This window comes from Muscardinus avellanarius (assembly GCF_963383645.1).
Source record: "Muscardinus avellanarius genome assembly, chromosome: 3".
NCBI classification, from domain to species: Eukaryota; Metazoa; Chordata; class Mammalia; order Rodentia; family Gliridae; genus Muscardinus; species Muscardinus avellanarius.
In genome coordinates, this window is record NC_137788.1 from 44,240,268 (window position 1) to 44,261,175 (window position 20,908).

The 20,908-nt window shown below is 36.0% G+C and overlaps 1 protein-coding gene across 3 annotated transcripts in view; it reads right to left on the reverse strand.

Moving 5' to 3' along the window:
• The window catches only part of NRDC (nardilysin convertase), a gene marked incomplete at both ends in the record, with an annotated part of 81,797 nt that overhangs the window by 30,838 nt on the left and 30,051 nt on the right, over positions 1–20,908 (reverse strand). For 2 of the 3 annotated variants that reach the window (XM_080690745.1, XM_080690744.1), the window contains 8 exons: positions 100–158; positions 241–361; positions 2,599–2,676; positions 5,531–5,600; positions 7,440–7,513; positions 9,985–10,042; positions 13,134–13,256; positions 16,022–16,117. In XM_080690745.1, the coding sequence (XP_080546871.1) occupies positions 100–158; positions 241–361; positions 2,599–2,676; positions 5,531–5,600; positions 7,440–7,513; positions 9,985–10,042; positions 13,134–13,256; positions 16,022–16,117 (679 nt within the window). The remainder of the gene's footprint in view (positions 1–99; positions 159–240; positions 362–2,598; positions 2,677–5,530; positions 5,601–7,439; positions 7,514–9,984; positions 10,043–13,133; positions 13,257–16,021; positions 16,118–20,908) is intronic. The other variant, XM_080690746.1, reaches the window with a different exon arrangement.

Genomic DNA, 20,908 nt, shown 5'->3' on the forward strand with positions numbered 1-20,908 from the left:
AATAGGAAATGCCTGAAAAGCCACTCCAGAGGACTTAAGCATGTATGAACAGCTGGCGGCTAAAATGTACTAGGACTGACTCCTAAAAGTCTTTATTACCTTTTTTCTGGGCCCAGCTTCTGCAGCATTTTTAAATACTGAAAGACAGTATGAGCAACCTGAAAACAAAACATCTAAGTAAATATCTGGTATAAACGATAGATATATACAAAAACTTTTTTTTTTTTTTTTACTATTTACCTCATAGAAATGTTCATAACCCTCATCAGTCAATGTGATAGAAATGCTGAACACCGAATAAGTAGAATTTTGCTCAAATCCTGTCTCACCATTTCCACCAAACAATGCAAGAGCCCAGCACCTACAGTTGGGAAAATTAATCCAATGAGCATCTCTGGATTGACAGTCTACAAAAGTTCAAACAAAATAGAATTTCTATGTCAAATTTGAGAACCTCAGCTTTTTATTTATTTATTTATTTATTTATTTATTTATTTATTTATTTATTTATTTTCGGTACTGGAAATGAAACCCAGGGGCATTCTACCTCTGAGCTACACCCCCAGCCCTATTTTTTTATTCTCTCTTTTGAAACAGGGTCTCAAAGGGCCTCACTTAGTAGCTGAGGCTATCCTCGAACCGTGATCTTCCTGTCTCAGCCTCCCAAATTCTGGGACTACAGGCATGCACCACCACATCCATCTGAGAACCTCAGCTTTTGATGTAAACAATACACTTTCTAGTAGTAAATATCAAAGTACAAATTTTAAAAGAACCAGTGCTCCCAAGGAACTGAAGTACATTTAGAAGTAACTGGAAGAAACAATAGCCATCTCTATTTGTTTAATGGGAAGACTAATAGATACTGCAACATAGTAAAACATGAAGTTTCAAAAAATCAAAGCAATTTCTGTTGAAGAAAACAGCACAAAATACTGAAATATGGTTACAGAGACACATTTCACTTATTATTTTTTACCCTGTCTCCTAGAAGAAGTCTTAAAACACATTAAAAGCTGGACATGGTGGTAATTATGCTTGTAATCCCAGCATTCGGGAGGCTGAGACTGGAGGATCGCAGTTCACCAACAGCCTCAAGCTACTTAGTAAGACCCTCTGCAACTTAGTGAGACACTTTTCCAAAATAAAGAATAAAAAATAGGGCAGGGGGTGTAGCCCGAAGATCGAATGCCCCTGGGTTCCATCCCCAGACCCGCAAAAAAAAAACCCAAACACATTAAATATTTTTCAATTTATAATGTCAAATATGCTGAGAGTATCAACTAACCTACATAGGTTATCTAAGAAAGAAACAATGAGACTAGACCTTTTTCTAACTAGAATAATCTCAAAAATTTAAGAAGAATCTAAGATGAAATTTGAAATTATAATAGGTTGTACACATCTCTAAGCACATTTCATCTCTAAGTACATACAATGGGGTACGTGTGTGTATACTCAATATCATCAATTTATTTTTTTATAATAACTCTGCACTCTCAGTTTTCTTTGAATGTTTTAGAACACGTCAATATCATAAAAAAATCTCATCAGTCTTTTCATTCTCCAATTAATTAGTAATAGAAAGTCAAACAAGAAATTACTGTAATGTCCTGGTCCTGATTCTTAAATTCTTTTTTGTTTGATTTTTCTTTGTTTGGTTGGTTGGTTTTTGGTGGTACTGGGGGTGGAACCCAAGGGCTTTTCTACCTCTGGGCTATACTCCCAGACCTATTTTATACTTTATTTGGAAACAGGGTATCACTAAGTTGCTGAGAGCCTAAGTAGCTGAGACTGGCTTTGAACCTGTGCGATCCTGCTGTCTCAGCCTCCCAAGCTCTGGGATTACAAGTGTGCGCCACCACGCCTGGTCTTATTTGTTTGCTTTTGCAGTACTGGGAATGAACCCAGGGGCATTCTACCTCCAAGGTACACTTCTGCCCTATTTTTTATTCTTTATTTTGAAATAGGGTCTCATTGAGTTGCAAAAGGCCTCACTAAATAGCTGAGGCTGTCCACTAACCATGATCCTCCTGTCTCAGCCTCCCAAATGCTGGGATTACAAGCGTGAGCCACCACGCCCGGCATTAAATTCTATTTCTATTATTTGGCTGTAGGTGACTTACATAGGCGCTTATATGCACAAGAACACATTCTACTAACACTGCTGCATACACTTTTCACAATCCCACATACTTTATACAATTGATCCATACACCAATGCTTTCATTAAAGTCTAACTTTTAGATTTAGAAAGCTGAAAGATCCATGATGACTTTTAAATAATTTATTTCTTTACTATTTGGTCAAATCCAAATTCTAGATTGGAACAAATCTTTTTATGTAATTCTAGAATCTATTCATTTTCATTTATGATTTTCAAAATCTGGTGTAAGTTACATCGAACATGGACTAAACGATATTTAATAAAGATTTACAAAACATGGCTGTTATCTAAGTGACTAATATGACTATAATTAAAAGTTAAATTGTTTCTAGATTTCCTGGAAGCTAAATCAAAAGTGCATTATATAACACTCACTGAGTATTATTTTTCAAAGTCTGGTATACTGAAAAACTTAATAATTAAATACTTGCTTTTTTCTAAGGTAAGAAAGAATGCTGCCTTTGCCTTCATGTCCAACCAACCAGGAGATATAATGAAGTGGCTTCACCCTTTAAAAAATTTAAAGGTCAGAAATAAAAAAAGAAAATAAAAAGGCTTAGATACGCTAAAAAAAATCTTACCTCTAAGACTACAATATTGAATAATACAATTATATAAACTTATTCTCACAGAAATCCATTATAAATGAAATTAATAACAGAAGATAAAAACATAAAATATGGCAAATTGCTTCATCTGAAAACACTGAATGAGTACAATCACTCCAAAATTTAAGGCTACTGCTACTTCTCTTGAACATCAAGCTTACCTTTTTTAAAATCTTTGTTTCACTCAAAATGGAAAAAATAGACTATCATTTTAGTACTCAAAACAGATATGAATCAATCTACCTACAGACAAAAGCTCTCAGTACTGTATCAGTAAAATAAAGTGTGTTCTAAAAGTCAAATAATCTACTTTTTTCCTTCAAGTAAACCAATACCTTGAACAAAAGATATAACCTCAACTGTTATTTTTTTTTTCTGAGTAGTCTGAGTAGTTACATAAATGTTATTCAAATGCTTTCTCCACTAGCTTCTAATATAATTACAAAATCTATTCCTACCAAAGATATACAGAAAAATTGAGTTTGGAAATATAATTAGGTTACAGAACTCAATTCAGTAAGTTTTCTTAATTAATCACTTTTTTAGGGTACACTGGCCAGGCTACCCTCAAACGATCCTCCCATCTCAGTCTCCCCAAAGAGCTGGATGATAGGTATACACCACTATGCCCATCAAAATTTAGTAAACTCTAAAAAAAACAAGGTATAATATTATGACTTACACTATGTTAAGTAGTCCTCAAAGCCCACACAACATCATTCAAAATGTGGACTGAATTACATGGCACAGAGGAGTAAAACAGTTATTGACTGAGCCCAACTGATCACACATTCGCATCTGAATGAAGGCAAGCTGTACTGTGTTTAGTAACTCTGAGGAATAAATATTTTGCTTCTTTGTAAAAAAGGGTCCCCACAAAAGATAATTTACTGAGAATCAAAATAAGTGATGACAAAATGTCTTGTTAAACAGTCCATAAAACAAAATAAATGGATGGAAACAGAAATGTTAACAGTTTTTGGAAAAACAGAATCATGAATAATTTTTCTTCTCCTTAGTAATGTTCAAAATTATCACAATGAACTACCTTAGTAATGAAGCAAATAAACAATAGTAGATATTAACTTTGTAAACAATACATATACTGTAATTCCATTTCTAGGAAAAGACATATGTGCTTTATATTCAGTGTTTTAAAGCCTGAAGAATATAAAACTATTAGTATTAGATATATCACAGATGACAAAGACAAAAGCCAAACAGAATTTTACTTTTACTTAATGCCTTTTTGTCCTATTTTAATATTTAACAAGCATGTATTATTTTTATAGCAAAAATTTTAGAGTTGGGCATGGTGGTACATGCCTTTAATCCCAGTTTTGGGGAGGCTAAAACAAGAGAATAGCCTTGTAATCCAGGTTTGAAGCCAGTCTCAGCAATTTAGTGAGACCCTCAGTAACTTAATGGAATCCTGTTACAAAATAAAAAATAAAATAAGGCCAAGGTGTGTACCTCAGAGGTAGAATGCCCCTGGTACATTTTCTCTGGTATCTCACTGGAAACATACTGCTTTTGTTAATTTTAGCAACTTGATTATTTGAATATTCTAATATATGAATGACAAAAAGAACTTCTTACTGAGCTCAAGCAATACATATCACTTTTCTTTACTCCTTGTGGTATCCTCATGGTTTTGTTTTATTGGTAGTAGATTTAAAAATAAAGTTGTATTGCCGGGCATGGTGGCTCATGCTTGTAATCCCAGCATTTGGGAGGCTGAGACAGGAGGTTCGAGGACAGCCTCAGCTACTTAGGCCCTTTGCTATTCAGTGAGACTCTGTTTCAAAATAAAGAATAAAATATAGGACTGGGGGTGTAGCTCAGAGGTAGAATGCCCTGGGTTCCATCCTCAGTACTGCAATAAAATAAAATAAAATAAAATAAAATAAAATAAAATAAAATAAAATAAAATAAAATAAAATGTATTAGCAATTCATTTGCATTTATTTCCAAATATATAGTATTTATAGGTATTAACTGATCCCTTTCTTTTCTTTCTTTCTCTTTCTTTCTTTCTTTCTTTCTTTCTTTCTTTCTTTCTTTCTTTCTTTCTTTTTTGCAATACTGGGGATGGAACCCAGGGGCATTCTACCTCCAAGCTACACCCCAGCCCCATTTTTCATTATTTATTTTGAAATAGGGTCTCACTGAGTTGCAAAGGGCTTCACTAAATAGCTGAGATTGGCTGTAAACCTGGATCCTCCTATCTCAGCCTCCCAAATGCTGGGATTACAAGTGTGTAACCACCACACCCGGCCTGATCCTTATCTTTAAAAAAATACTTGACCCAAGCTATATTGGTCATATATAGGTATGCTGAAATACATTCCTAATTTGTATACCTCAACCTATATGGGAGTAAATCCTTGGAGCTTACTCAGTTATTTAAATTTACTTTTAAAAACATCAACACAGATAGTAGCTCCTGCCAAATAAATGATGTTAGTATATTTTTATACTAAAAATACTAAAGAAAATAACTACAAAAAGTTAGCATTCTACTAAATACATAATTTCAAAGACAGATAACCAGTTATAAGAAAACTCTATAGTTTTTATATTAAAAAACTGTAAAATACATAGGAAGACTTGGAAAACCCAGGCTTAGTTAAGTTTCAGGTTACTACATCTGTGTTTATAAATTCATAACTCCCCAATATAAACCATTTATCAGGCTTTAAAAATATGACTGTCAACTCACTATTTAATGAAGTAATTTCCCTTGAACTCTTACCTGTAGTATTGCTGTTGAGGGGGAAGTGCCCATGTGATGGTCAGAGCATGAATTTTTCTGATTGGAACCACTAAACAAAATATTTTCCAGAAAAATAGATATAAGTGTTTCTCAATAATTTTTACTAGGTAACAGAATCTTAATTCAATACATTTCATCTTCCAATAATTGGGAAGGTTAAATAAAATGCAATTATTATTTCAGGCTGCCGATTTCCCAATATAAATAATTCAATTTTTGTAAATTTTTTTTTCTACTTGGTTTCAGAGGTAGAAAAAGAAAGGATAAAGCAACAGTGAGAATATGAAACACCACTAGAAATGGATCCTTCTTCCCAGAAATGATGTGTAGGACTAGGTGTTAGGAGATTTGTGGCAAAAGCCAGCCCTACCAACTATTTGCCTTTAGGTGTTTAAATGGCATTTAAATCTTTCTGAGTCTGTTTTCTTGTGGTAAAATAAGTGCATAGTTTTCAAGTATCTCTAAGATTCTTCCCAGGGCAATTATTTTATGAATATAATATCTAAAGCCTGAAAGAAAACAGAAAATAAGTTGTTTCTCTAGGAAGAGTCAGCTTTAGAGAAAGGAGCCAGAAGCAGAAATAGTGCAGAAAGAGGAAAGAGATTGGCAGTGGGGTGAAAATGAATAGAATACCTAGGGAAACTGGGAGAAAGAGGGGAAAAAAATCTGCCATGATAAAAACAACAACAACAACAAAAAGAATTGATGACTTTAAAATGTTTCTGTAAAGCCAGGCGTGGCAGCACATGCTGTAATCCCAGCATTCGGGAGGCTGAGACAAGAGGACCGTGGTTCAAGGCCAGCCTCAGCTACTTAGTGAGGCCCTTTACAACTCAGTGAGACCCTGTTTCAAGATAAAGAATAAAAAATAGGGCTGGGGGTGTAGCTCGGAGGTAGAATGCCCCTGGGTTCCATCCTCAGTACCGAAAAAATAAAAAAAAAAAAATAAAATGTTTCTGTAATATTCTTAGGTAAATTATGGTATAATCATGCAATGATTCATTGTACAGTCATTATAGACATACTATTAAATAAAAAAACAGGAGTATGTAACATAATTTTTTTCTATGAGAAATTAAAAAAAGCAAGTTTAGTCCAATAGTTTTTATTACTGCTTACCAGAACATGGATCAGTATTTTAAATCTTGCCCTCTTAAAAGCTACTCATCTCTCAAAATTGAACCTCATGGACTTGGACAAGGCCATATCTAAATACAGCTTTACTGAAAAGTCTTCAGACCACTGTTGAAGTATATATAACGGCTTATCTCATGGGGAAGAGAACACCGGAATAGGTTAGATTTTCTTGCTATAGCAAGCTCAAATTGTGTCAGACAGTTTTGATCATTTGCCACAGAGTGTTGCCTGCAATATAATTTTTTATGTTAAAAAAATATACCTGTAAAAAATCAGAGGGAAATTTGCCCAAAATAACTTCTCAATGGTAAAATTTAAGGATGATTCCTCTGTATCTACCTCAATTTCCTAACATTTCTACTTGAAGGTTTTCTTCACTTTAAAAAGTATTGTTTTGATAATAAAGCTAAAAGAAAAAATTTCCAAAGTGTTTTATCTCTTCTAATTTTCCTTCTTTAAAGGTAAATGAGAGCAGAATGTAGATAAAATGAAACAGAAAGGAAGCAAAAAAGCCAAAGAACAGAAGGACCAAGGCAGATGAGGAAGGAGCATGCAGCAGCACCACAAAAGCAGCAGGCCAGCAGCTGGCCAGGGGCCTGCTCTCTGTGACTGCTGGATCGCCACTGCCCACCGACTCCCAAACACACTTGTATTTTCTGTTGTGTTCTCATTTTCAAAGAAAATTGGCAGTCTTAATTTTTAGAGAATGTGTTAATTATTTCAAACAGTTTTAAACTTTAGGTTCACAAACCTCTATAAAGTTTGTTAAATGCTGGTGTGTCGAATGGATCCGTTAAATGGCCAAAGTTTGGTTTGGGCAACCCACTGAAAATAAAACAAATAAATTAAAATTTAATTGGCAAAAATCTTTTTTTTTTTTTGTGAGTCTAGGGATGGAACCCAGGGACATTCAACCTCCGAGCTACACCCCCTACTCTATTATTTTATTCTTTATTTTGAAACAGGGTCTCACTAAGTTGCGGAGGGCCTCACTAAGTAGCTGAGGCTGTCCGCCAACCGCAGTCCTCCGGTCTCAGCTTCACAAATGCTGGCATGCACCACCACGCCCGGCTGGCAGAAATCTTCATAAGCAGTATCATCATGGATGTCTAACTGATACTTTTAGCCTGTTTTACATATTGCTGATTGAAAAGCACTCTAAACATGCCACTAGTTTTCAACAGAGCCCAGAGATTCATAACTATCTACCCTATTTGTTTCTCAGCCTCAATAACTAAGATGCCTTTTTAACTTACAATAAAAAGAAAATTATGAATCGAAGGGACCCTTTTCTTAACATTTACTGCTTTTTTTGTGTGTGTGTGTGTGGTACTGGGGGTGGAACCCAGGGACTTTCTACCTCTGGGCTATATCCCCAGCCCTATTTTGTAATTTATTTGGAAACAGGGTCTCACTAAGTTGCTGAGAGCCTCATTAACTAGCTGAGGCTGCCTTCAAACCTGTGCAATCCTCCTGTCTCAGCCTCCCAAGTGCGGGGATTACAAACCTGCACCACCACACCCAGCTTAACATTTGCTATCCATCCCATTCAATTTCAGTTCTCCCAATAAAAAGCCATTTCAGAAAAGTTATTACTCAATAAATATAAATGGAGTGATTAATATGTATAAAGTACTATATTAGGTTGGCACTGTGTTTTTGTGTTTGTTTAGTTTTGTTGTTCTTTTTGCAGGGGAATTGAACCCACGGGCATTCTGCCTCTGAACTATACCCAGCCCTATTTTTTTCTTTATTTTTAAAACAGGATCTCACTAAATTGTGGAGTGCTCACTCAGAAGCAGAGGCTGGCAACAAACCTATGATCCTCCTGTCTCAGCCTCCCAAGTACTGGGATTGCAAGTGAGTGTCACTGTACCTGGCTTAACACTGTGGTATTTTAAAGACTTGGTCCCTTTTAGGGGTTTCCCATCTGAATTAACATATTATAACTTTAATACTTCCTGAAAAATATGGTCAATACAAATTAATATCACCTCAAAACCTTTTTATTCTACCTTATGAAGGAACAAAATTTATTGGCCAAAAATACTGAGGAGAATTTTGCAATGTTCATAAGGACTAATAGAACATAATGAACCCCTCAATTAAATAGTTTATTTTACTAATAAATTTATTTTACTAATAAATCTGAGATTTTTATAGCTGAGATTTTATAAACTAAAGTTTATAGTGGAAGACATTCCTATCTACCATTTGACAATTCTATAACTCACATTCCTATCAGGAGTTTTTTTTTATTTTTTATTTAAAAACTCACAATTTTGGCTGGCTTTCATTATCTTTCCATACATAAAAATTACTGCTAGCCATCAATGTAAATTTAAATAATGCCAAGATAATAATAACCAGTAGTTATTATTAAAAATTATTCTAACATTTTAAGCTAATTTTCTTTCATAAATTAAAAAGAATTATTAGAATGATGAACTAGAAAAACCTGATAGTTTATTTATCTGATAAAACAAAAAATAGTATCATTTATTTTATTAAAACAGAAATTGCTAGGAGAAATACAGACTTACTTGCTTCAGAAACATAATAATTTTTGCATATTTGTATTTTTTAGATAAATTTGAGGTGGACAAAAATGTTTAGTAACATCCTGAACCCTATATATAATTTATAATAAAAGTTCATTTTGATTCAAGTATATGAAATGGGTTTTTTGGTCAGTATGGAAAGTCAGCTGTGATCTAAACAATTATTTCTCTTATGGGGAAAACTATCCCATATTGCAAATGACTGATTTTTCAATATAGAATTTTTTTTCACATCACAATTTCAAAGACCCTATATAATAACATAAAAGCTCTGAATAAATGTATAAAGAGGCAAAAAGTTCTTCCAAATTATTGCTTACTATAAGTTTACAAGCTATAGATTTTTAACTACCGAAAGTATGGAAAGGGGTTCTCATCTTCGTTTTTCCATTTTTGCTGTATAATTTGCCAAAGTTATCAAGTTTCTTTGAGTCTTAATTTTATGATATGTTAAAAAAAAGAAGAAGAAAAAAGCCGGGTGTGGTGGCACAGGCTTGTAATTCCAGTACTTAGGAGGCTGAGACAGGAGGCCCTCTGCAATTTAGTGAAACCTTATTTCAAAATAAAGAATAAAAAATAGGGTTGGGGATGTAGCTCAGAGGTAGAATGTCCTTGGGTTCAATCCTCAATACCCAAAAAAAAAAAAAGTCTTTGTAATTCATACAAAAAGATAGATGATATGGTTACTTTACTTTATGTCTAAAAGTTTATGACTTATAAAGATAAATATCTTACTTGTTTGGTATCTGAGAGAAGATTTCAGTCACCCACTTTTCCAAAGTATCCAATGTTTCTTGAAGGGGAATTAGGAAGAAAGGGACACATAATATTATTCAACATTGAAAGACAATTTGATTTTTAACAGATCTTTAGCTTTAAAAGAAAGAGATATTTTATTTGGGGCATTACTTGCCAGTCCTTACCCACTAATGAATAATAGGAAAGATAATAATATTTGTGGGGCAGGGGGTACTGGGGGTGGAGCCCAGGGGCTTTCTACCTCCGGGCTATACTCCCAGACCTATTCTATACTTTATTTGGAAACAGGGTCTCACTAAGTTGCTGAGAGCCTCACTAAGTAGCTGAGGCTGGCTTTGAACTTGTGCGATCCTCCTGTCTCAGCCTCCCAAGTGCTGGGATTACAAGCGTACGCCACCACGCCCGGCTAATAAATTTTTTAAAAAGCTTAAGACACATTCAATTTTGTTAGACTTATTTCTCAGAGGCAGTTAGAAAAGACATAAGTCTAAAAAAATAATTTTTGTTTATCATTAGATTATTGTAAAGGGCCAAGAGATAAAAATATGGCAATCATCCTATCATTTCAAAACTGACTCTCCAGAAAGGTTTCTCCTGACTAACCCACACTACATTGTTCTTCTTTTCAGCATTCCATCAGTACATACTTGTATATTCCAGTATACTTGCTGAGGTTTTAAACCGAAAGTCTCCTTAGATTTCATGCATGTATGTTTTCTATCTTCTTTTGATTTCTTTTATTTCATAAAAAATTCTTTTGAAATTTCTAGTAAACACAAGATCTAAATGAAAAAGGAAACCCTTTGGCTTTATCCAAGAAACTTCATAACTGGACACTGTTTGTTAGTTCCACCAGGTACATGAGTTTCACCTATCCTCAATACAGCACCTCTGAGGTGTAGAACTCGTGTCTACCATGTAAAAGATCCTGAGTTCAATCCTCTTTCCCCCCAAAAGATACAAGATACAAATTAGACTAAGTTTTGAATTTATTCTACAGTAGTTATATAAATGTTTGGCTTTTGAGTAGTTTATAAAAATGTTTGGCTTTTTTTAACGGTACTGGGGATGGAACCCAGGGGCATTCTACCTCCGAGCTATACCCAAGCCCCTATTTTTAAACTTTTATTATTTTATTATTTATTTATTTATTTATTATTTATTTATTTTGTGGTACTAGGAATGGAACCCAGGGGCATTCTACCTCCGAGCTATACCCAAGCCCCTATTTTTAAACTTTTATTATTTTATTATTTATTTATTATTTATTTATTTTGCGGTACTAGGTATGGAACCAGGGGCATTCTACCTCTGAGCTACACCCCCAGCCCTATTTTTTATTCTTTATTTTGAAACAGGGTCTCACTGAGTTACAAAGGACCTCACTAAGTAGCTAACGCTGTCCAAAAACTGTGATCCTCCTGTCTCAGCCTTCCAAATGCTGGGATTATAAGCATGTACCACTACACCTGGCAATGTGTGACTTTTAAATAGTATAATAAAATGCTCAAGCTGTAAAAAAACCTATGGAATTTAGGTGGTATAGGGTTTTCATCAAAACTCTATGATGAAGCCAGGCTTGGTGTAATTCCAGCATTTGGGAGGCTGAGACAGGAGGATCGCAGTTCATAGACAGCATCAGCTACTTAGTGAGGCGCTTTGCAACTCACTGAGACCCTGTTTCAAAACAAAGAATAAAAAATAGGGCTGGGGGTATAGCTTGGAGGTAGAACGCCCCTGGGTCCCATCCCCAGTACCACAAAAAGAAAGAAAGAAAGAAAGAAAGAAAGAAAGAAAGAAAGAAAGAAAGAAAGAAAGAAAGAAAGAAAGAAAGAAAAAAGAAAGAAGACTCAGTTATTTATATATAATTTCAATTATATATTACAATTGGTTTTCTTTCTTTCTTTCTTTCTTTCTTTCTTTCTTTCTTTTTTTTTTTTTTTTTTTTTTTTTGCGGTACTGGGGTTCCTGGAAGCCCTTCTACCTCCGGGCTACACTCCCAGACCTATTTTTATTTTTGGAAACAGGGTCTCTTAAGCCAGCACGGCTGGCTTCAAACTTGTGCGATCCTCCTGTCTCCGCCTCCCAAGCACGGGCATTACAAGCGTGTGCCACCACGCCCAGCTACAGTTGGTTTTCAACTAACAAAATTTAAGTTGCAAAATACCTATACACATAAAATAAAAATTCTCAGAACAATATACTGAAAAAGAAGCCTCAAGCTTCTGGGTTTGTTCCTCAGCACCACATACACACACAAACACACCAAAATAAAGAAAATTAAGTAGTATACTATGCACTACGGATACTTTTATGTGGTAAGTTTATTTTTGTTATTTGTTCTGTTTTTTTGTTTTTGCAGGTCTGGGGATGGAACCCAGGGACATTTGACCTCTGAGCTACTCCCCTTGCCCTATTTTTCATTTTTTATTTTGAAACAGGTCTCACTGAGTTGCATAGGGCCTCACAAGTCGCCAAGGCTGTCTGCGAACCTGTAATCCTCCTGTCTCAGCCTCCGGAATGCTGAGATTACAAGCACCATGGCCGGCTTATTCGGTAAGGTTTAATACTGCATGTTTATGTTTATTTATATTTTTCTTGCTACAAATGATGCCACAAATAGTCTATAAGCATATATGCAAGTTTTAATAAATTTTAACTTTTTTTTTCTGGTACTAGAGATTAAATCCAGCGGTATTTTATCTCTGAGCTAGATTCCCAGGCCTATTTTATTTTTTATTTTGAAACAGGGTCTTGCTAAGTTGCTGAAGCTGGCCTCCAACTTTGTCCTCCTAAATGGCTGGGAATATGGGGGTAATAGCCATGGTGCCTGGCTAAATTTCAACATTTTGTAATAGATTTGTGTATATTTTTGGTGGTAAGTAATAAAATAGACTATTATCTATGTATATTTTATTCATTCATGGCATAACTAACTTTCCTTAATTTTTTTCAATAAATCTAGGCCATTATACATTTCATTTGCAAATTTTTTCAAATTATTGCGAATTTTTGGGGGAAAAAAAGCCATGTATAAATGGACCCAGGTGATTCAAATCCTATTGTTCAAGGGTCAATTGTACTTCAGAGTAACTCTAAGACTATAATAAATAATAAATCATTACCTTTGGATTGCACCACTAAAGTCATGTAATGAGCAGAGTAGTAACGCATCCAGAATTCTCTCAACCTAGCATGTGTATCAATATTATTCTTTTTCGGTTCATGCTTGAGAGTCTCAGCATTTCCTGCAAAAAAGGTGTAAAAACTTAGAGAAGTTACTAAGTTCACTTTGTTAAAAGTCTTCCATATCAATGATGAATGTTCTGCCACTTTACATGACCTAGGAAATGACCCAAGTGACTCAAGATTATTGAAGCAGTGTGAAATATTATAAGGCAAAAAATCATGAGAAATAATTTTGATGTATATTTGTTTTGTTCTTATATTTTTATTGGTGCATTATAGCCTTACATCATAACGTAGTTCATGGTGATGGTGACATACATTTTCACAGCCCTAGGTGGGCTCCCTCCCCTTTCCCCTCCCCACACAGGGTATTGAGACTGGCAATGGTATTCTCACATATGTACATAAGGCCAATGGAGGTGATTCCTTCACTGATCCTTCTCGCCCCACCTTTTCCCTAGACCGCCTTCCTGGCTCCACTGAGGTTTCTCCTTCATTATCTGGATTCCCTCTAGTATCCCAATTACTCCCTAGTTTCAAATACTCCCTAGCTTCACATATGAGAGAGAAAAAATACGATCCCTCACTTTCTGTGACTGGCTAATCTCAATTAGCATAATGTTCTCCATGGCCATCCATTTTCCTGCAAATGACATTATTTTGTTCTTCTTGATTGCTGAATAGAATTCCATTGTGTGAATATCACAGAATTTTGTAATCCATTCACCTGTTGATGGATACCTAGGTTGTTTCCATAATTTGACTATTGTGAATTGTGCTGCTATGAACATGGGAATGCATATATTACTATGATTTTCTGATTTGAGTCCCTTTGGAAAGATACTCTGGTATAGCTGGATCATATGGTAAATCCATTCCCAGTTTTCTGAGGAATCTCCACACTAATCTCTGTAACAGTTGTACTAATTTGCAATCCCACCAATAGTGTAGAAGAGTTCCTATTTCCCCACATCCTCACCAGCATTTATTGTTGTTTGATTTCTTGATGGGGTTAGGTGGATTCTCAGTGTAGTTTTGATTTGCATCTCCCTGATTGCTAATGAGCTGAACTTTTTTTTTTTTTCTCTTTTTTGGTGGTGGTACTGGGGATGGAACCCTTCTACCTCCGGGCTACACTCCCAGACCTATTTTTTGTATCATTTATTTGAAAACAGAGTCTCTTAAGCCAGCAAGGCTGGCTTCAAAACTGTGCAATCCTCCTGTCTCTGCCTCCCAAGTGCGGGGATTATAAGCGTGTGTGCCACCACACCCAGCTTGATGCTGAATATTTTATTTATTGGCCATTTGTAGCTCTTCTTTTTTGAAGTGTCTATTTAGTTCAGTTGCCCATTTCTTGATTGGATTTTTGGGGGTTTTTTTAGTTTAGGAAATTAAAACAAGAATTAACAAACAGGATGGGATTAAACTGAAAGGCTTCTGCTTATCAAAGGAAACCATTAAGAGTCTAAAGAGAGAGCCTACAGAAGGAGAAATCTTTGCCAGCTATCCCTGATAAAGGACTAATATTTAGAACATATAAGGCACTTAAAAGATTCAACAATGAAATATATTTTAATACACAAGGAATTAACCTATGGTTAGGAATACCTCAACAGACAATTGGCTAAGCTTCCTTGTTTAATAGCCTAGTATTTAATCCAAATTTTCTCTTTGAGTTATTTTGCTAATCTTCTGCCCAATTCTTTTATTTTCTTTTTGTGGTACTGGGGATTGAACCCAGAGACATTCTACCTTTGAACTAGCCCCCCAGCCCAATTTTATTTTTTATTTGGAAACAAGGTCTGGCTAAGATGATTCAAGTCTCTGCTTGCTAAGGCTGTCCTCGAACCTACAATCCTCCTGTCTCAGCTTCCCAGGTACTGGGATTACAGGTATGCACCACTATGCCCAGCTTTCTGCCCAATTCTTAAAACACATAAAGCCAGGATGACAAACTAAATGTATAAAAACTATACAAAATTTACAGAAAAGATAAACAACCTTTAACTGAAGTATACTTTTAAGTCAACTCATCCTAGTTTCTATACTAAAGTCAATAGGATTATTATTAAGTTATAATTCTACCACCAATAAGAAGCAATTATTTACAAAAAGGTACAAGTTAAACAGCTTATGAGTTAAATAAAATTAGGTTACAGTTCAATTACTATTAGAAGAATCACTCCCGAGTCTCAGTTCATTCAGGAGAAATGTCATGTTAGGGTAGAGCACACATTTTACACTAAGATAAACACATATTCAAATCCTGTATCCACTACTTACTACCTGTGTGATTTAGCAAAGTAGGTAACGTTGTTGAGTGCACACGCATGCATATGTGTTACTGTGGATTGAACTCAGGGGCATTCTACCTCTGAGATACAATTCCGGCCCTACTTTACTTTTTACCTTGAAACAGGGTCTCATTAAATTGCTGAGAGCCTTGCTAAGTTGCTGAGGCTGGCCTTGTGATTCTTCTGCCTCAGCTTCCCAAGTACTGAGATTACAGATGTGTACCATTAGGTTGTCTTTAAATAAAGGTGATAATGGTATTTATCTATTAAAAGTGATAGTTATCAAAGGAGATAATTTATGTACTGTTAGCAAAGCATCTGACACCTAGAAAACATGCACAAATATCCAATGTTAGAGGATCAAACATTTGGCATACTTAATGACTTTCTATTTGAAAAGCTATCTAGCTACCCTAAAAGGTAAAAAGTACTTGCTCCCTAGTGTTACAACTTTAATTGCTTTAACATCTTCTCTTATTCTTAATCTTCCTAACATAGAAAATATGAAATAAGATTACATAGTATCTTACCCCAAAAAAACTTCCCCATAGGATGTCCAGGTCTAGCAAGGCTTCCAAACAACATTTCCTTTCTGTTTGCATCAGAAGGTCTTGCAAGCTGATATTCTGTCAATTTTAAAGAAACACTTTAAATAAAATAAAATTCTAGTATCTGCTTTATTATTTAGAAATTCAAACTTACAACACTGAAAACAATGAAGAAAATTAACTTTATAAATCACAATTATAAGACTAAAGTTGGGAACTCAATGACTTAAGCCTGACTCTATTGCTTAATCAGTCACTTAGGGAAAATCAATCACTTTTCTATAGTTTCATTTTTTAATGAAACAAGGTAGTTTTGACTCTAAAACAAGGCTTTGACTCTAGATTGCTATGTTCAATAATTTACTAAAGAAAGTGCTTAATAAAATGTTAAAACAAGCACTGGGCGTGGTGGCGCACGCTTGTAATCCCCGCGCTTGGGAGGCTGAGACAGGAGGATCGCGCAGGTTCGAAGCCAGCCTCAGCTACTTAGTGAGGCTCTCAGCAACTTAGTGAGACCCTGTTTCCAAATAAAATGTAAAATAGGTTTGGGAGTATAGCCTGGAGGTAGAAAGCCTCTGGGTTCCACCCCCAGTACCACCAAAAAAAAAAAAAAAAAGTTAAATCAAATTCCTTATATCTAGGAAGTAGGTCATATATATTGTTTAAATTTTCTCCAAAATATCTTGGCTAGTGTCATACACTGTTTGTATGCCCCACCCCAAATCCTTATGTTAAAACATAATCTACAATGTGATTGCTTTTTTAAGATGGGAGCTATGGGAGGTGATTGATGTCTTTATAAGAAGCCCCAGAGAGCTTTCTCACCCCTTCTGTCATAAGAGAACATAGGTGAAGGTAGCTGTCTATGAACCAGGAAGCAGGTCCTCCCAACAGTGACTCTGCCAATGTCTTGATCTTGGACTTCTTAGTCTCCAGAATTATGAGAAATAAATTTGTTTTTTATTAGATACCCAATCTATGGCCGGGCGTGGTGGTGCACGCTTGTAATCCTCACGCTTGGGAGGTGGAGACAGGAGGATCACGTAGGTTTGAAGCCAGCCGTGCTGGCTTAAGAGACCCTGTTTCCAAATAAAAAAGTATTAAAAAAAAAAAAAATAGGTCTGAGAGTGTAGCTTGGAAGTAGAATGGTTCCCAGGAACCCCAGTACCACCAAAAAAATAAATAAATAAAAAATAATAATAATAAGACACCCAATCTATGCTATTCTGTTATGGCAGCTTGAACAGGTGAAGGTACTTAAAATTCTAGTTCTGTTGCCAACTGAAGTATATAATCTTGAAGTTATCTACCTTCCCTGATTCCATTTCTGCACCTACAAAATAGACTTGAGTACCTAGCTCATATGATTCTTGTTATGGATTAAACATGATATATATAAGGTTTAAACATGCTCTTTGCTGGGCCTGGTGGCAAATTCCTATAATCCTAGTACTTGGGAGACTGAGATAGGAGGATGGTAGGTTCAAGGCTACTCTCATCAATTTAGCAAGATCCTAAAGCAACTTAGTAAGACCCTGTTTCAAAATTTTAAAAAGGGGGACTGAGGGATGTGACTTGGAGGCAGAATGCTCTAGGTTTAATCTCCAGTACTCAAAACAAGATATGTCTTTGAAAAAAAAAAAAAATATATATATATATATATTTTTTTTTTTTTTTTTTTTGCAGGTCTGGGGATGGAACCCAGAGACATTTGACCTCTGAGCTACACCCCCTGCCCAATTTTTTATTATTATTTATTTTGAAACAGGGTCTCACTGAGTTGCAGAGGGCCTCACTAAGTAGCTGAGGCTGTCTGCAAACCACGATCCTCTGGTCTCAGCCTCCTGAATGCTGGGATTACAAGTGTGCGCCACCACTCCCAGCTGAAAAAATATTTAATAAACACCTTATGTGCACTAACTGCTACTAGTTATTTAAGGTAGAAATTTGAATAAAAGAATCCAAGTACCTGTCCTCAAAATTATATATTTTTATGTTCTGCTATACTAGTGATTGAACCCAGGTATGCTCTATAACTGAGTTACTTCCCCAGCCCTTATTTTATTCTGAGACAGGGTCTCTCTAAACTATCCAAGCTTCGCGAACTTGAGCTCCTCCTACCTCAGATTCCCAAATCACTGGGATTACAGGTATGGTAATCCCAGTGCCCAGTGAGGAATTTAAATTCTAGTAGAGGAGATGAGCAACAAATAAGTTTTAACATAATGTAGTTGAGATGGTAGCTGTGAAGAAAGGCTTCCCAGAGGAAATGACTCAAGCTAGAGGTTGACTCAAGGTATACATAGAGGACAAATAGGAGTACTCTGAGGAGGAAAGGATAAAGAAATGGGAGTATGTAAAACATTCTAAGGAGAAAACAGTGAAGGAGAACATGGCACCTCTCAATAGTAGAAAGAAGGTCAATATGGTTGAACAAAGTTCAAAACCAGAGGCAAGAGATCAGAATGAAGAAATAATTTTTCCAAGGGTCCAGAGTAAGGCCTTTAAGAACTACTTCATGTGTATGAGTATACTTTTTAGAATCACACAGTAATTACCAACTATGGATCTTTGAGGAAATAACTGATTCTGGGACTTTGTGTTAATTATTAACCCTTTTACATCTGTTTCACCACAGGTCAAATAAGGATAATGAGGATAACAACAATCACAATAATGCACACAAAATTTTTCAATAAATGTTACCAATTATTATTTATCAAGGATTAAAGCAATGCTGATTGATATCTGATGTTCTTGTTTTTTGGGTTTTTTTTGCAGTACTAGAGATGGCAGAGGCATTCTACCTCTGAGCTATACCCCTCCAGCCCTATTTTTTATTCTTTATTTTTGAAACAGTGTCTCACTAAGTTGTGAAGGGCCTAACTAGCTGAGGCTGCTGTAAACTGCAATCCTCCTGTGTCAGCCTCCCAAGAACTGGGATTACAAGTATGTGCCACCCACCACACCTGGCTTTTAATGCTGATGCTTTTTAGGCAGGGGCACTGACATTATCAGATTTGGACTTCAAAAAATTTATTCTGCCGGGCGTGGTGGCGCACGCTTGTAATCCCCGCGTTTGGGAGGCGGAGACAGGAGGATCACGCAGGTTTAAAGCCAGCCATGCTGGCTTAAGAGACCCTGTTTCCAAATAGAAAGTATAAAATAGGTCTGGGAGTGTAGCCCGGAAGTAGAAGGGTTTCCAGGAACCCCAGTACCACCAAAAAAAAAAAGAAAAGAAAGTTGCATCATGAAGTCCAAACAAAGATGAAACACTACAAACACATATTTACAGCTTCAACAGAGTAAACTTGTTTAAAGTTTCTATAAAAATAGAGATACAGCTATAGGATAGAAGCAGTGACTACGCTCCTAAAGATGCCCACATCGTGGGTTGGGGAGCCGCTCAGTGGTAGAGTACTTGCCTATCATAAATGAGGCAGCCTTAGGCCTCTCTCACACTCTAATCCCTGGTACCTGTGAACGTGTTACTTTACACAGTAAAAGAGATCTTGCAGATATGATTAAATTAAGGATCCTAGAGATTATTCTGGATTAGCTGAGGAAAGATTTTGGACTTCTGGCCACCATATTTGTCAGAAAATAAACTTGTTTTATTTTAAACCAAAAGTTTTTAGTAATTTGTTCAGTAGCAACAGGTAACTAATACCAAGGGCATGTAAATATATCTACTAGATGTGGGTGACTAATCAAAATGCTGTATAAATACTTGAATACTCAGAGATCACACTCAGCCACTTGAGCAAAAAAAGGGCTTTGGCTATACCCTTCATCTCAATCACTAGGACACATTATGTGGGCAATTACATATGCTTATGTGTGTGCTACTGGGGATTACACCCTGGATGTTCTATCTCTGAGCTATACCCCCAGCCCGATTTTATTTTGAAACAGGTCTAGCTAAGTTACCACGCACTGGTCTGGAACTTCAGGTCTTTCTATCTCAGCCTTCCAAGTTACATCCCAGACGTTTTAATTTTGAAACAGAGTCTCCCTATGTGGATGAGTCTCACTGTTTGCTGAAGTTGTCCTCAAACCTCTGATTCTCTTGTCTAAGCCTTCCAAATACTAGAATCACAATCATGTACCGCCATGCACAACTTAAAATAGTCAAAAAATTTTTTTCCAGTACTAGGAACCCAGGGGCATTCTATCTCCAAGCTATGCCCCCAGCCCAATATTTTATTTTGAAACAGGGTCCGACTGAGTTGCAAAGGGCCTCACTAAGTAGTTGAGACTGTCCACGAACCCAGATCCTCCTGTCTCAGCCTCCCAAATGCTGGGATTACAAGCAGGCGCCACCACACCTGGCAAAATAGTCAATATTTAAGAACAGATTTTCAGCCAGGCGTGGTGACACACACTTGTAATCCCAGTACTTGGGAGGCTGAGACAGGAGGATCGCAGGTTTCCAGCCAGCTGAGGCTCTCCGCAACTTAGTAAAACCCTGTTTCAAAATAAAGAATAAAAAATAGGGCTGGGGGTGTAGCTCAGAGGTAGAATAGGTCCAATCTCTAGTACTGCAAAAATAAATAAATAATAAAATAAGACTGGGGGTGTAACTCAGAGGTAGAATGCTCCTGGGTTCAATCCCCAGTACTGGGGGGAAAAAAAATAAAGCACAACAGGGACCTATGTTTAAATTCATCTTAAACCAAAACTACATATTATGTGTGTATGTGTGCATACCATTTGAAGCATAATAAAATAATTCTGACTTAACCTGTAAAAATCTAATCAAAGATCTACTTTGGGCAGGGTTCTAGAGGCTGAACCAAGAACCTTTCAATAAATAAGACGCAGACAATGGTGATATTTATTGGTGCTATAGGACTAAGAAATATTTAT